The sequence below is a fragment of the Alligator mississippiensis genome, chromosome 3, assembly GCF_030867095.1.
Source record: "Alligator mississippiensis isolate rAllMis1 chromosome 3, rAllMis1, whole genome shotgun sequence".
Taxonomy (NCBI): Eukaryota; Metazoa; Chordata; order Crocodylia; family Alligatoridae; genus Alligator; species Alligator mississippiensis.
The window spans coordinates 224830880-224848542 of record NC_081826.1 but is presented as its reverse complement, the minus strand read 5'-3'; the positions used below and the strand labels follow the sequence as shown (position 1 = coordinate 224848542).

The window sequence follows — 17663 nt, the reverse complement described above, 5'->3', positions numbered from 1 at the left end:
AAAGTCATACATTGTGACTTTCTTACATATGGCTGATATTGGTATGCTGTATAGTTACAATGTTTATTTTCATTAGATTAATTAAAATATTGTTTTAAGACTGTGTAATATATTTTAAAAACCTACTATCAGAATGTATTAAGAAATACACTAAATGAATTTTAAAAGCTGAAATCAAAAGTATATGTTGGACTGCCATGAATATAAGAATAACTTATAGTTGTCAACAGCACTGTTTTAGAGTATTCCATTGCTGAAAAGCCTTTCTAATATATTGAAATTCTTACTTTTCTCTCTCTCCCTTTCCTCTTGTTGTTTCTCTATGCAATTGTGATAGTATTGGCACTGGTGAGTATTGGCACTAGCACTATGTTTAGTTATTAATCTTTTATATTTGTTTTTTATTTTCTATAGTTACTAAAAGTGAACAGAAATGTTTTGGGGTATTTATATCTATCTCCATGCAATAATTTATGTTAGCTAAACTTGCATTTCATAATGTTTTTGAAGTAGTTTTTTAATAAAACTGACTTTTAAAGGAAAACTGAAAAGCATTACAAATATTAAGCACTGTTCAATATCCTGAACAGATTATTCATATTATTGAAGAGTAACAGCAGCAAATGCTACAGTTAAGGTTGCAAGACTGTTTTCAAAATCAACGCTTTTCCATTTTCCATAATCCTTAAAATGCTTATCTCCCAGGGTGCAGTTTTCTACAGTATGAGTCTAAAGATGGACTTCTTAAAAACTAGGAAATATTTGTTGATCTGTGTTGGAATACATGGGGGGGGGGGGTGTAAAAGACTCTCAATCTGCAGAAAAAAATCCCGTTTTTGTGCTAGTCCAGTGCCTTTATGTTACTCGATTGCTTCCTGTACATCCTCATCAGATTGATGTTCACAATGGAATTATTCTACCAAAAGCTGACAGCATGATCTTTACCTTCTATTGTGAAATCCTCACGTATTTGAAAAAGAACACTGCCATGGAGAGCAACCATCTTCCTAACCCCTTTCAGGCATGCTGCTGTCTGTTTCATGGAAGAATTTGTAGTGATTTTTTTATACAATATGTGGAAAGAATATATTATGAACTATTGCCCCTCTGTTCCCACACCTACCACATAATTACCAGGTTTGTCTCTCTTTCATTCAGAAGAACAATATTTACATAGCTAAATTAGTATATTCCCTGAAGCATTGTGTTGCTGGAACTCTGTGTAGTGTTGCAGCTCTTCAGAGCCATGAACTGTCCAAATGAGTAGTGCTATAGACACAAAATTCATAGACATCATAGAATTTTACAAAATTCATTATCACTTGTAGGACTTACCCTCTGAAGTAGCAGGAAGGAGTCTGGTGCATGAAAAAGCACCCATTCTCTCTCAAGCTTGCACTCTTGAAGCATTTAGCTTTTCTGGAAATGGTTAGTCCTTTCTTATCACCTGAGCTCCATGGAGACACTTCCAAAAAGCCTTCTGGGTGTAGCATTTTCACACAAATGCAATTGCAGCATGTTATGGCATCATTGTGTTGTTGTAGGACACAATGATAATGGTCAATATGGTCAATATTTATTTTGGCTAAGACAGACTTCTGTGATTTATATTAAAAAACTTTTCAGTTCATCCTTATTCTTAGAAATCTTATTTGTGTTGATTTTCAGATCATATCAAAACATTGAAGTAATCAAATCTAGCTGTTTTAATATTTATGTTCTGTTTCACTTTTATGAATGTTCTAATTGTAATTAAATGTAAATATTTTTCTGCCATTCATTAAACACTCACTTTAATTCTGTAGGAATACAGTGGCATTTGTCATATTCTATTTTACAGGATTCCTGCTTTTGTTAGAAGAACAATCTTTTGTTATGGTATTGCAATGGGAAGTGATAAAGAATGGGAATTTGCATGGGAAATGTACCATCATGATAATTCCACAACAGATGATAAGGACATACTGCTCTATGCCATGGGTTGTACCAGAGAATCTTGGTTACTTCACAGGTGACCTTGATCAAATTGTATTTTATTGTGTATAAAAGCACAGAATGATTTCCCAGGTTTAGGGCAAAAATAGACATTACTGTATTCACTCAAATACAAGGTGAGTTTACAATCAGCATGGGGAAAAAATCAGCATGCTCATCTTACATTCGCATACAAGGAAACCTCATTAAATACATTGTTTATCATTAAACTGTTGCTAAAAGCAGCATATGCTCACCAATGGAACTAACTGTGCAATTGATTAAATACAGCCAACCCTGAGCATGACTATAAAACACAGGGCCCATGTAGAGCAAATAGGTTAGTATAGCCCATCTGAATAAGACATATGGTAGGTTCCCCTCAGTGCCAACTTTTTTCGAGTCATGGTAAGCCACTACATTGCATACAGTTTGACTTCCTCTTTATTCCTACAGCTGAGCTGTACCTTTCTTTCCCATTTCCAGTGATTTCTGTTTCTTCACCAGTCTCAAATGTCTGGCAGCTATCACCAAATGGGCCCCAAATAGTTTATGCAGAATCCCTGTGTTGCCCCCTCTCTGTCTGTTGCATATGATTAATGTGGCCTTGCCCTCAGTGAGGTGGAGCTGGACCAGGTTGCCCTGCATGTCATCTGCATGTACATTTTTTAAGGATCCAAGGACTCGTAACTAGAACACCTAGTTCCAGTCATGAGTGGGGGGGTGCTAATTAGCACATGGATCCTTCATGGGGGGCTATCCAGCGTAGTGGGGTACTGAGCAGTGCTGAGCTCTGGGGTCATCATGGCTTGAAATGCAGTTGACTTTGCTGGGGTCCAGCCCAATGAACTGTACAGTAAATCTTGAGCATTTGCCTTTGCACTAATATAGGTACAAAAAAGCTACTTAAAAATGTATTTATGAAGTGCCTGTGCTAAAGCTTGTAGCAGTTTGAGAAAAAGGTTAAATGCATCAATTCTGGATGAATTAAGTCTATGGGTACTACATACACTTTACTACACATATGTTTATTTCAAGATCAGTGTTTTCAAAGTTGCTTCTCACTTCCATGTGCTTAGGGAGAGCAAGTTCTGCCAGTAAAGTTGGGGAGGGAAGGGCCTGCAGGCAGAGGAAGTTGTGGGGTAAAGAGCAAGGGGACTACCTGATTCCCCAGATTTAATTTTCCCTGTTGTAGCAGTGGGAGGGGACACATTCAAGGCAAACCTCCAATAATTAGATTCCATACCTGGAAAATTATAACAAATTTGTAATTTTTCCATACATAGAATCTAGTTATTGGAGTTTGTCTTACATTCAGGGTCATCTTATATTTAAGTAAATACAGTAATTCAGTAAATTATTCATCACTTGAAGTGCAGTCTTTCTCTTCAAAAAGGCAATTAATAACACTCAGTCGGTGCAGCCACATGAAATGCTTAACTTTTCATTAGCATAGTTTACTGTGAAGCATGTACATGTGCATCTACACGTGCACGTGCTTACTTCGCAGTAAACCTTCTTAATCCTGAGTAAATTTGCCACCTGCAAATGCATGTAGCAAATTTACTTGGGATTAATAATGACGTTGTAGAACTCCTCTATAGACTTCTGATCTGGAGCAAAATCTGCTCCTGGTCAGCCATCCATCAGGGGGCAGGACATAACCCCCTGCCACCAGGAGCTGCCTGCTGCCCGGGTGGGCTGCACCACAGGAGCCTGGGCAGGGACTATGTCCCCCTGGCTTGGCAGCAAGGAGCTCCAAATTCCCTGCTCCAAGATTGCAAGCAGGGGCCTGGGAGACCCTTATCTCCCAGCCTGAGCTCCGCGGTCGATCTCCAAGCAGCGGCCCTGTGGTTGCGGAGCCAGTGGTGGGAGCTCCCTGCTGTCAGGACAATATCCCCCTGCCCTGGCACAAGGGAGCTTCCAGCCCCCACTCCCCAATTGTAGAACAGGGGCTGGAACAAGCTGCCCAGCCCCACTTGGTGATTGCAGTTGCAGTTGTGGAGCGGAAACTGGGAACTCCCTGCATGGGAACAGTTCCCCACCCTGCTTGGAGTTGTCTGGGACCTGCTCCTGACTGGGCCAGTCCTAGCTAGCTGCTAGCTGCCCCACTGGCAGATCAGGGCAAGGGGCTGGGACCTGCTCCTTCCAAACCCTGTGACCCTGATCAGGGAGCCTGGGTCAGGAGCTCCCTGCTGGCAGAGCAGGGGGACATTGTCCCTGCCCCAGCAGCAGGCAAGCCCCTAGGGTCCCTAGGACAACTGTCTCCTGGCTTGGTGCTACCTGTCATCCCCTGGACTAGCACCCAGGGGGAGCCTGGAGCTCCCCACCCAGTGGGTACAGAAGCCCAATGCAAGGCTGCAGGGAACTTGGTGCATATTTTTTACCTAGTCTCTGCATGTGTAAATGCCTGCTCAAAAACCCTTACACTGGATTAGCTTGCACCAGAGTAAATTTGGGATAGAGTAAATGCATGTGTAGATGTGCCCAGTGACTTTAAATGTAACATGCTTAGCATATATATAAAAGCCACTGAAACTGGATTTTCTGATCTGTCATGTACACTTACTCCTATTAGGCCATTTTTGGCAATTTGCCACTACGGGGCATCCCTGTTGTATTAGAATAAATTCCATTGCTATAAACCATGTGAAGGCAGCATAACAGCTTCCTGTGCCAGCTGTCACTTTTGACATTATAGGGGCATATGAGGAGACAGAACAGGTATGCTAGGAAAGGGGAAGGTTGGGGGAAAGGTACAGAGGCACTGTACCTTTCCTTGGGTTTTCCTCTGTGAAGGAAATAATTTGGCCCTTTTTCCCCTCATTACTGCAAAGATGCAGTAAGTATATCCACACTCTATGCACTGCTATGTTTGCATGCTGATAATTTGAAACTCAGTGAAAACATGGAAGATAGATAACTTATTTAAAAGTACTGTTTTGGCTGCAAATGCTGTTTTTATTTTTTTTTAAGATAGTTACACTTTTTAACATTTTTCAACAGATACATGGAGTCTGGTGTCAATGGATCATTATTTTCTTCTAATAATACGATATTTCTCATTTACAACTTGGCAGCTACTGATACTGGGCTACGTATAATATGGAAATTTGTGACAGAAAATTGGCCACTTTTACAAGAAAGGTATGGCAAGCTCCAGCTGGTGGCATTGACCTTTATTCTTCAGCTTGTTCTCTGGCTTCTGCTTCAGCCTTTTAAGTTTTTGCAGTAGAGCATTGGATTTCAACCTATTTCGTTTGCAAAAAATTTGAAAGGGAGGCTCGGACCTCTTTGAATTGTAAGTGTGGATATTCATGTACTTTTGATTATAGTCATCTTTCGTGGGCCCCTTGAACAGTCTATGGACCCCCCAGGGGTCTGTGGACCACAGGTTGAAAACCACTGCTGTAGAATCTAACTGCAGGCTTCAACTCTGCAGGTACCTGTATTTCCCATTTACCTGGTTCTTTATTACATAACCTTATGAAGTGCTTCGTGTACTGTGGTGGTGAAAAACAATGTATAAATATAAATATTATCAGTTACTATTATGTATAGCTAATTAGCATGATGGTTGGTATACCCAAAGATATTCAGGTACACCTGGCGGCACAAGGATTTAAACTGAAGGCATATATCATGAGGCTCTTATCCATCTATATGAAGAGAAGTGGGTGTGACCAAGCCATTGGTGCCAGGAGAATAGCTGGTCATGTGAGGGTGGGGTGTTAGGAGCAGATATAAAGAAAAGGTGCTGGGGAGGTGGCGGGAGCCACTTTGGAAATCTGGAGAATGGATAAATGAAGCCTTAAGAGCAAGCAGGCATCAGGGAAAGGGCTGGCATTCCCCGCTCCCCAGCTGGCAAGGGCCAATTTCAGGGGGTGCATGTGCCTGCCCCTGTGGCCCCATATATGTCACCTATACCTGCTGCCACCTGTGATAGCATCTACCCCCTTGGACATGCATCCAGACCTGGATGGGGTACCTCCACTCTGCCATCTGGGCAGCTATCGCCCAGAAGATGTGCTCCTTGTGATGGTCCACTTTGAACTGTCAAACGGGTCCTATTGGCCCCAAATGGCCAAGTGGTCAGCCACCTCGCCTGCCCTCCGTCTGGGTGCCCAGTGCTGGCCTTGGACAGGCTTTTCTGCCCGAGTCTCGCCACTTGTCTTACCAGCGGAGATCCTGGTGTTCCTTGTTTAAAAAATGCAAATTAGTTGATAAGAAACCCAAATTCTCTTGTTACGGTACTGCAAATAGTGTTCTTCTGCTATTAAAATGAAACACCACTATATAGAGAGGGACCATTTGGGGAATGTTTTATTGATATAGTTACAAGTTTAAAGCAATTTGGAAGCCTACCAGTGGCTCTCAAATCATAATAAAAGAAATCCTAAATTTCTATATGCTTTGGCATTTACTTTTTGGGGGTTTTTGTCATAGAAAAATCAGAGCTGCCCCTACCCCCTTCGCTCACAGACTGCCCCCCCACTAAGTGCTACAGCCCGCCCCCATCAGCAGCAGCATGGCCCCAGCCACCTCAGACCCAGTGCCACCTGTGCTGCTTGTTGCATGTTATCTGGGGCCCAGCACCATTCACAGGGACCACATGTTGTACCGGGCTGAGTCCTGCTTGCACAGGCCCTGCGCGCCATCAGGCCGGTCCTGTTCCACAGAAGCAGGACCCAGCCCAGCACAACACGTGGTCCCTGTGAGCAGCACTGTGCCACAGGTGACAGCCTAAGCAGCCTGGCGCTGCCTGAAGGTGTGTGGCCCCGTTCCATGCCTCACCTGGCCAGACCTACATCAAGTGGCACAGGTGGTGCTGGGTCTAAGGTGGCCAGGGCTGTGCCACACCACAGAGGAGCTTTGTCTGCAGTGGGCCCTGAGCACCCCATGGCCACTGTTGCTGCGGGGGGAGGGGGGCTGTGGGCCCTGTGGGGGACCCACAACCTCCAACCAACCCCACACCCCCATACAACCCCCACACATTGACAACACCCAGGTCACAGCCTTGCACCGCTCCTGCTTGCCCCGCATACAAACGCAGCATGCCAGGGCACCATAGAGACACTGGCTGGATGCCAGAGCGTCTCTGGAGGTCCAAGCCCTGGCTTACCTTAGGGCACAGTGTGGAACTGTGCTCTGCGCTGCTTTTCTCCTGGGTGCTTTTATTTGATAGCTGGAAATCCAGGTATTAAATTTTGAGCCCACACTGCAAATATGCAGTGCGGGGAATATGTTTTTGTTTTCAGCGTGTCTCTTGTGGCATCTCAAATTGTTTTGAGATGCTGCAACAGGCACATGCACGCTTGTGATTCTTTCCTCCCATGCTTTACTGGTGGAAAGGTCTCGGGGACCACAGCTAGTAGCATGCCCTTAATGTAGCCAATTGTGGGAGGGGGACAAGGAAGCGGTGGAATAATTTAGCCCCTAAAGATGCATCAATTTAAAGACAGTCAGTGCATCTACAACCTGTCACCTTGTAGAAGACTTCTACTGCTGTGGAACATGCCATGTTTATACTGCTGTGAAACCTGCTCTGAATTTGGCCTTTTTATTATTTTAAAATTAAAAGCCATATTATATTTATTAGTTATGTACAGTCTCCTTGCAGCTACTGTACAAATAAAAATACAATGCAAATACTTGGGATTGCTTTTTAAATTTATCAGGTCAAATTTGGGGCTAGTAAAATGGATATAAATTCCACGATTACAATAGTGTTGAGCCTGTTTATTCCAGAGCTGAACACCGTGACTCAGATTCTATGATATAACATGCCATTATGGCACCGTTGTTACTGCACCATCATTTAGTATTTCCCAGGGGCGACGCATAGGGGGTGCACACAGGTGCATAGTTTAATAGTTTCTAGGGTTGGAAGGGACTTGAACAGATCATCAAGTCCGACCCCCTGCCCTGGGCAGAAACAAGTACTGGGATCATAATACCCCAGCCAGATATCTCTCCAACCTCCTCTTGAAGACCCCCAAGGTAGGGGAGAGCACCACCTCCCTTGGGAGCCCATTCCAGAGCCTGGCAGCCCTAGCCATAAAATAATGCCTCCTGATATCAAGCTTGAACCTATTCTCAATCAATTTGTGGCCATTATTCCTTGCTATCTGAGGTGGTGCCTGGGGGAACAGAGTCTCACCTATTTTCCACTATTCCCCCCCCGGTGAGTTTATAGATAGCCACCAGATCCCCTCTCAGTCTTCTCTTGTGGAGGCTGAATAGATTTAGGCCCTTTAGTCTATCTTAGTAGGGCCTGGCCTGCTGCTCCCTGACCGTGTGAGTGGACCCCTCCTCTGGACCCTCTCAAGGTTAGCCACATCCCTCTTGAAGTGCAGTGCCCAGAACTGGACACAGTACTCTAACTGTGGCCTGACCAGTGCTGCATAGAGGGCATGTGCACCCCCTGAGCGTGGCAGTGCATCCCCTGCACAAAGCTGCCGTTGACAGTGTCTGCAGGTGGTCACCACTTGCCACCCCACTGCTGACACCACCGGCAGCATCTGTGGGCAGTCCACAATCACCCCTGGCCACTGTCATTGCTGCCAGTGTCGTCACCCCCTCCCCTCCCCCCCCCGGTGACAGTGCTGGTGGTGTCTGCGGAAGCTCCGTGCTTACTGCTGCTGCGCTCCCATCGCCACCCCCACCAGCACAGCCGTGCCCACCCCCAGCCACCAGAGGATGCACTGTTCATGGTACTTCCTTTTGGAAGTACTAAAAGACTGCACAATAACAGTCCGTACTGCACCGTGCGCACTGTGCATAGTTATTTTTAGGCACTGTGTTGCCATAGCAATGAACTATAACAAGGGAGTGCATCACTATGGCAATGTAGGTGCGGCATCATGGTTTTTGCCTACAAAGGTTACATCGCTGTAGCGCATTGCTATGGTGACATAGCGTCACGTGTAGACGCTCCCAGTGACTCCGATTCACTACTTTGATGCTCCTCTTTCTTTTTCAAATTTGTGCACCTGATACTGGCATATGATTAATAATAGATTAATGTATTGTGTTAGCCTTTTCCAGCCAAACTAAATTTTAATTTTTGTAATCTGATAATGTTTGCAGTTCTTAGATAATTCAAATTAATGTTGTGTTCTTACCAAGGAAGAGAAATCAAACATTTTATAAAAGATTATGATTTACATTTAAGTTCCTTTCATCCTGCATACTTGTTTAAAATGTACTGAGTTCTCCTCCCATTTTTTAGTAAGAAATACTCTCAGATTTTAAAATTAATTTAGGCAACAGTTCAACATCAAAAATAACTAAGCTTGGGAGAAATGTTTGTAAAGATGAATGTAACATTTATCCAAATATAGTCTAGTTCTCTTGCTTCATCATTAAGCTTTACATTGTTTTATAGGTTTGGAAATGCACCGTTATACGCTGTTTTAAATGGTATGGAAAGACTGGTCAATACAGACTTACAGATCCAAGAGGTAGTTATGTATATTTGTAAATATATGTGTTTAAGAATTATCATGAAATGTATTGCATAAGCATGTGGGAACTAATACTTTTAAAAAGCTACTTTTGCATGTACAAGAAATGCACTTACAAACATGCATCCTAAGTTGCACACCCTAAGTCAGAGAAATGCTTATACAATTAGTTAGGCACCCTTGGATGGAAATGAGGTTTTTGTGGAATTTAGATGAGTCATTTTTGGCAAGTAGATGAGCATTTCTACAGCCATTGTTGTGCAGCTTCTTTTTGTATAGATTTTCCCCTTGCATAAAAAAAAAAGAAAATCCATAATGATCATTTATTTGTATCTCTCTGACTCTCCCCAGCACTACATTGGTTCCCTGGCTCCCTCTGCAGTCTGTCTTCTTCCTTCCTGATATCATCTTGGCATCTCTTTGCCCAACATTTCTCAGTTCTCCTTGGTACGCTGGGTTCTCCTGTGATCTCAATGTTGCCTCTCAACAAATGGGTTCCGGTCTTAATGTCCGTTTTACTGCCCCATTGTAGTCCCAGTTTTACTGCCCCATCTTAGTTCCAGTTTCTGATTCCCCTGCCTCCTGGACACATTCTCCTTGCCCAGTTCAGTCCCAGTCACACCCCCACTCCCATTTAGTTTCTTTCCATCTAATCAGTTGCTCACTAGATTTTGTGTCCCAATTTACTCCTTTCCTTCCCATCCTTCTACCTTGTGTCCTTCTCCACACAACCTGGTCAGGTCAACACAGTGCAATACAGTGTCCTGCAGCAACTTTTGAGCTAGCTGGAAGTGAGTCCACACCTGAATGAGTCATGTCATAGAGAAATCGCAAATCGTAGAGAGGTGGGGCTGGAAGGGACCTCCATAGGTTGTCTAGTCCAACCCTCTGCCTCAGGCAGGATTATCCCTATCCAAACTATTGTATACAAATCCAGTGTCTAACTTCCTAGCAAAAGTACATAGTCAACCTTGACAGAGCACAAGACATAACACCCTAACTTGCCACAGATAAAGCAGGGGGACCATGATGGCCAATGTCCTGCTGCTGTAAAGGTTGTTAATATACACTCAGGAGATCCCAGGACAAGACCACCCTGCCCCTGCCCTCCCCCATGTCCCCCTGCCCCCCCCCCCCACCCCCTCACTACAGAGGAAAGCAAAACTCTGCACATTCCATGTCAGTCTGACCATGGGGTAAGATGTCTTCCTGACCCCAAATATGGTGGTTGTTCTGACCCTGAGAAACCTCAGGATTTTAAGACCCAGCAGAAACATTGACACACCCCAGTCAAAATCCCCAGCCTTGGCTGCAGCCAACACCCAATGCTTCTGAGGAAGGCTTAAAAACTCTAACACTTGTAGCAGAAAATGCGGGGTGGAGGCAACCAGCAAAGCCCAGAAGCATGGGAAATACTTGTAGTATACCATAGGCATAACTTTGCCTAGTTCAGCATTTCCCAACCTTTTTTGCCCCATGGCACACTTACCTAAATAAGCACCATGGCACACCAGACGTGGAGAGGCGGGCGGTGGCGTGTGGCCAGCCAAACTCTGACGGGGGAAGAGGGGGGTAGCGTGGGGCCAGCTGGACGCTGATAGGAAGGGGCGGCACGCAGCCAGTCAGATTGCATTTTGGGCTGAGCCATGCCCCCTGCCTGGCTAGAGCCATGCTCCCTGTCTGTCTGTATCCACAGTAGCAGCAGGTGGGGAGCGTGGCTCCTGCCAGGCAGAGGTTGTGGCTCCAGCCCAAAATGCCACAGCGTACCTGGACATGCCTGATGGCACACCAGTGTGCCACAGCACACCAGTTGGGAAACGCTGGCCTAGATCATCCCCAACCAGTGGCTGTCCAACCTCTTCTTGAACACCTCCAGTGATGGAGAGTTCACAGCTTCCCTAGACAGTCCATTCCACTGCCTCACTGTTCTAACAGTAAAGTTTCTCCTGTTGTCCAATCTAAGCCTACTATATTTACTCAAATATAAGATGAGGGTTTTTCCCCCAGTCAGCGTGGGAAAAAAAATCTCTTGTCTTAAGCAGCATTATGTGAAAGTAAAAGTGTATTTATGGAGTACTTGTGCTAAAACTTGCAGTGGTTTCAAAAAAGGTAAAATGCATCAATTCTGGATGAACTAAGTCTATGGGTACCCATAGTAATGTGAACTAGTAAAGGTATGTTTATTTCAAAGTCTGTGTTTTCAAGTTTGCCCCTCCCTTCCATGTGCTCAGGGAGAGCAGGGTTTGATAGTAAGGGAGGGGAGGGGGGAGAGAGGGAAGAAGTCGAGGGGGTAGAGAGCAAGGGGGGCATCTGACCCCCACAGATTTATTTTCCCTGCTGTAGCAGTGGAAGGGGGAAAAATTCAGGGCAAACCTCCAATATATACATTCTATACCTGGAAAATTAAAACAAATGTATAAATTTTCTGTACATAGAATCTAGTTATTGGGGGGGTTGTCTTATATTCAGGGTCATCTTATATTCAAGTAAGATGGCTTTGCTGCAGCTCCAAGCCATTGGTCTGCATCCTACTATCTGCAGGAAGAGAAAAAAATGTTTTCTCTCTTCTTTGTGGCAGCTCTTTGGATATATGAAGCGGCTATCCTGTCTCTTCTTAAGTGCCTTTTCCACAAGCTGATTATCCCTAACTCGTTCAGCCTCTCCTTGTATGACTTTCCTTCCAAGCCTTTTATCATTCTTGTCACTCGCCTCTACACCCTGTAACTAGCTCACGTCCTTTTTAAACTGTAGAGCTGAAAACTACACACAAACTGCCCAGAACTGCATACTCTAAATGAAGCCTAACCAATGCCAAGTAGAGACACCTCCCGTGTCTTGGACCTTAGCATTAGCTTGACTTTCTGCCCAGATTAATTCCCCCTTCCTCTCAGGTAGAGTGCCATGCTAATGTGGTCATACTACTTTCAGAACCTGACAATTTCATTTAGAGAAAGCTTGAGTACCTCTGCATGGCGCTGCACTATACAATGTAGACCTATCCTTAACTGGTTCATAAGAACAGCTGCTAGCCATTTCAGGGAAACTTCAGCTTTACCTCTGTAGCTCTTGTTAGACTATTGATGTACTATCACAGTGTTCAGTACACTTATTACTTTTCCTCTGTATCTTTCTGTTATCTCTGGTCTTCTTCTTGGATTGTAGGCTCTTTGGGGCAGGGACAATTCTGTCCTTCTGTTGTCACTTGTCATAAATCTCTGGGGCAAGAAGTCCTTTTTTTTGTTTATCAGGTATCCAGTGCAGTAGGTTCCTAATCCATAACTAGGTATCAGGCATACTATAGTACTACTTATAACAAATGGCCAAGTATAAAGGATTTTCACAGGAACAGTATTTTCACAGAGAGAGTAATAAAAGATGCGCTCCTGACACAGTCACCACACCGTCTCCCACTCGATTTCAAGTCCCTCTTCCAAAGCAGTTAGACATTAGATCTGCTCAAAGAAAAGATCACAGGAATGTCTTGTTCCTGAAAACAACTGAACCATTTTGGCTGAAACTTTCTTAAAAACAAAAAGTCAGTGAGACACAGACATCTGAAAAATCTCAGCCCAGACTTTTAAAACTTTGCTAAATTATGAGCAATAGAAAATTGGGTCTTTCTGTCTTAATATACTAGTCACAGCCTCTTAATTTATTTATGAGAATGGGGTGAGATACTGTATCAAAGGCCTTCCTAAGATCCAAGTAAATGACATCCACCTCTACTCCTGTGTCTAAGCATTTTGTGACCTGGTGATAAAAAGAGACAAGATGATGAGGTACAAAAGGGTGGTCTGGTATCAAGGAACCCTAAAAGTCCTTGTCTTCAAAGGAGGTGTTCTCTTGGACAAGTACTGTAGAGACAGCTCCTTTCTATGCCCTTGCACCCAGAACTTTAGCACCTGTAATTCTTGTTATGAGTAATTTTGCAAGAAAAAAGGCCAACTCATCTCAATGCTCTGAAGAGGCAGATCTCTGCTTCCCCTTTTAAGGGCTTGATTTTCAAAAGACCTGGCTTCTCACTCTCTGCACATCCCCCCCCAAGAGATATCTTACGTTGGTCCCTCAAGATCACTTGTCACTTTTTAAAATGTAGGTTCACAAATATTTAAGTTTTGAAAAGCCAGAATCTTCCCCAAAGTAAAAATTGCACAGTGAATTTCTGGCCCCTGAAGTCAATGACAGCCCTTCCCTGGCGTTCACTATTATTTCACATTAAATTCTAAGACCAAAAAGATGGTCTTTTCTAACCAGTTCTGTTTGAGATACCTGTCAAAAATACAGTGATTTATTTCACTCAGAGTAAGACTACATAGTCTAACTTTATGTGCATATTTCTTCAGTTGCAGCTCTTTTATAATGCTACACTGGAAGAGAATGAAAGGATTTCTACTACTACAAGATTACAGTCTGCAAAATTAGAAAATAAAGAGAAAGCAAAACTCATTGCCCGAGTGACTGACTGGTTACAGAAAAATATAGATGATTGACTTCTGAAAAACTTTCAAATATATATTTTTAGAGTGTGACTTACTCACATTTTAATATTCACTTTATGGTTTAATTAGAGGATGCACACATTTTGTTGTGTGAAGGAATGTCACCTTGTATTCCAAACCAAAGAATTCTGGGGTTTGCCATCCCAGCTGCAAAGCAGTGCTAACCTGATACATCAAGGAGGAACGACGTTCTACAAGATGATGACAAGAAACATAACTGCATATTAGATTTATCTTGTTTACCATCTGGATGATGCTTGAGAGACTTGGTTATAAACAAAGTCAGGAATATTCTGCAACAGTGTATTTAATTTGACAACACGTTGGAGGCAGTGCTTTCAACACAGAGCTGCAAATTGGGGCTTCATCTCTTCTCTGTCACCGATTTTGTTTTGTGATCTTAGGCAAATCACTTAATTTCTCTGAGTCTCAGTTTCAGTATGTCTGAAATGGAGATTGTTTAGGGAAGTGTTATTGAACTTCAACTCATGAATGTGTTCTGATCCCCAGAGGTAAGGACAAAAGAAACAAAATTTTTATTATAATAATTTTTTTTATTATAATAAATGTTTTGCATCTATGTCATTTACCCTTCTTTTGAGGGTAATAACTAACAGCCAGATAGAACTCAGACTGTTACTACTAAAATCAGTGTATTAAATTTACAGTTGGTGGAAATATGGACTCCTCAGACAGTTTAGTCATTTATATGCTAAACAAATTATGAAAAAATGAAATTGCATTGTCCAGGGAACAGAGCGATATTATGTGAGAACTCAAGGAAACCCAAGAAGAACTAGAAGGTAATGCTATAAGTGGACAAAGAAGAAAACAAAACAAACCCAAAGCAGCACACAGGATTTCAAACTTATACTTGCCAATGTGGAAATTTCTTTGTCGTGTTCTTAATAAAATTTATAGCCATATTCTAAACTGATAGCCACATTCTTAGTCCCTACTGAGTCTCCCATGTATCTCTCTGGTGATATGAATGGGAATTAAAATTGGTTTAAGAACATACCTGAGGATTCCCAAAGACAGGAGCATCATTTGCTGATACAGCGAGCCGTATGTTAGATTCTCCTGGTCTCCCCAGCACCTACTCTAGGGAGGGGAAAGATTGTGAATGGGGTGTATCACCAGTAAAGCAGCTGCTCCTTGAAACCTTATCTCAGCTGGCATATTTTAAAGCCGTTTTAGTGGGGGTAGGGGTTGTTTTGACCCTCAAAAGACTCCAGGATTGGGAGTGAGGGTGCTGAATGACATTGTTGCTGCCCCCACACAAGCTGAAAACTCTACAAGCAGCTCATAGCAGGATTAGGTATCAAACTTTGGGTAACCAGATTTGAAAGTTTGCCACTAAATTCAGAATACCCAAACCACTCCCTCACAGATATTTGCAGCCTCTCTCCCTTTCTTGTTTACAAAATGGTCACATTTTTCAATTAATGAAAATACTTGCCAATATAGTTTACAAAATAATTTTAAATAAATTATTTTTAAAATTACTGCTGCTGATTAAGAGTGTGTCTGTCTAACATGTATATCAAAGAAATAATACAATGATTGATTTTCCTACAAACTTATACAATGCTATAAGTCTGTAGTCTTATAACGCATGGGACTAGATACCAGGAAGAAAACACAGAATTACCAGATGCCTCATCATGGATGCTACCCAAAGAAGGGTAATATGCTGAAGACTCATTGATATCACTTCTTGCTGTGCTGAGAAAAGATAGCCTAAGTATTTGGCCCTTTTCTAGCCAGTTGCCTGAAATAATTATAGAAACAGAAGAGTCTGGAGAGAATGATTTAGATTTGTCAGAAGATGAGAATAGTGGCACTATATATCTGCTGCTAGTACAGACATTTTGCTTGGTTATATGGCTATATGTCATAAGTAAGTCTTTTATGAGAGAGAGTGAGCAAGCTGGTTCCATTATTAAGCTAAGGTATTTAAACTGGACCTGAAATAAGACAATGGATGTAATTTTTCCTTTTAAAAATAATCATTAGAAGTAGCGGTGCACCGATAGAGATTTTTGGGCTGATACTGACAGCTGATTTTTAGGGAGGCATAACAGTCAATACTGAGCCAATTTCTGATACACAGCCCGGCAGCTTGAAGAGCAGTATCCGGCTGCTAAGTCTGTTGTGGGGGAAGGGAAGGGGTGTGGGGGGGCAGATTAAGGCCCCTGTAGTGAGAGAGGGAGAGGGAGAGGGAGTGGGACTGCAGCAGCTGCTGCCCAGCCAGGGCAGGGTGTGGGATGGAGCTGTGGCTCTCCCAGGGGGCGTGGGCAGGTGGGGCAGCTCCCACATCTGTACACACCTTGGGAGGGCATGGGGGACATGTCCTTGGATCTGCGTGGGGCGGGGTGAGCTGTGGGTTGGGACTTCGCTGGGCTCTTCCTGGTGGGGGAGTGGACTGGGCTACTGTCAGTGTGGACAGCAGTGGTGCTGGGATGGGGGCTGCAGCCACTCCAATATTTGCCTTAGCCTCCCAACCCTCCTCCAAGTGCCACCACCACCCGCCCTGAGCACAGCCTGGCCAACACCTTGCCAGGAAGAGCCCGGTGCAGTCCTGGCCCCAGCCCACAGCAGGAGTCTTCTCCACCCCATGCATATCTGGGGCCACATGCCCCCCATGCCTTCCTGGGGTGCATGCAGTAGCGGGAGCTGCAGCCCCCCATCCCTACACCCCCTGGATGAGCCATGGGTCTGTCCTGTGCCCTGTACCACCCTGGCTGGGCAGTGCCTGCCCCAACCCCACTCCCTCCCTCACTGTGGGGGCCTTGATCTGCCCCACCCATGCTGCTTCTCTTCCACCACAACAGACCTACCAGCTGGACGCAGCTCTCCAAACAGCCAGGCTGTGTTCCTTGCAATCTGCATGCTGCATTTCGGCTGAACACGTTCACGGGGCATTTATCGGCCACATCAGGCAAAAAAAAGCTGATTTCCAATGCAGTCGATTTTCTTTATGTCGGTGCCAACCAATGTATTAGAAGCAGAACCACAATTAATGTCAGAGCTCTGGCATGCTATAACTGCCAGGAATAAACTGCTTTGACCTTAGGATGGTGACCAGCCTTAGTAAGGTGATCGGTCATGGTTAGAATTGTAGAAAAAACACTGGAGATAGCTCCATAATAAAATCTAGGATGATAGCCAGGGTTGTCTCTTTTTGGCGTCAATTGGGGCAACTGCCCCAGGCCCCACGCTTTGTGGGGCCCTGCAGAGCTGGGCAGAGTGGCTGCAGCGACTCTGAGCTGCCACTGTCGCCACCAGCTTCACGTCCAGCTGCTCAGTAGGACTGTGTGAAGTATTGGTCCCTTTTTGGTGGCCGAATCTCCAATTCTGAATCAAATCAGGAGACCCATTAATCTCTCCAAATCAAATTGGGACCTTCCAAATAAATTCAGAAAGATTTGGAAAGATTCAGAGATTCTGATATAGACACAGCTTTAAAAGTTTTTTCTACATACCTCAGGGTAGCAGGCGGCTTGTCAACGCTGCGATGCTGGGGCGGATGGAGCGTCCCACAGGAGCATGGGAGGTGGTCCCCAGTGCATTCAGCAGCAGACCCAGAAGTGGACCAGAAGCACTTCCTGTCCGCTTTCAGGTCTGCTGGAGAGTGTGCTGGGGGGCCCCCTGCACTCCCCTGACTTAGCGATTGGTGCCTCCTGGGCCTGGGGGGGCACCTGGAGTCCCCCCACAGCCA

At 44.2% G+C, this 17663-nt stretch overlaps 1 protein-coding gene across 1 annotated transcript in view; it reads left to right on the top strand.

The window, feature by feature from the left end:
• The window catches only part of LVRN (laeverin), a 69380-nt gene extending 53933 nt beyond the window's left edge, over window positions 1-15447 (top strand). Inside the window, exons 17-20 of the mRNA XM_059724923.1 lie at window positions 1841-2011; window positions 4981-5121; window positions 9362-9437; window positions 13784-15447. Coding sequence (XP_059580906.1) covers window positions 1841-2011; window positions 4981-5121; window positions 9362-9437; window positions 13784-13930 — 535 coding nt within the window. The 3' untranslated portion in view covers window positions 13931-15447. The remainder of the gene's footprint in view (window positions 1-1840; window positions 2012-4980; window positions 5122-9361; window positions 9438-13783) is intronic.
• Window positions 15448-17663: the final 2216 nt, after the last annotated feature.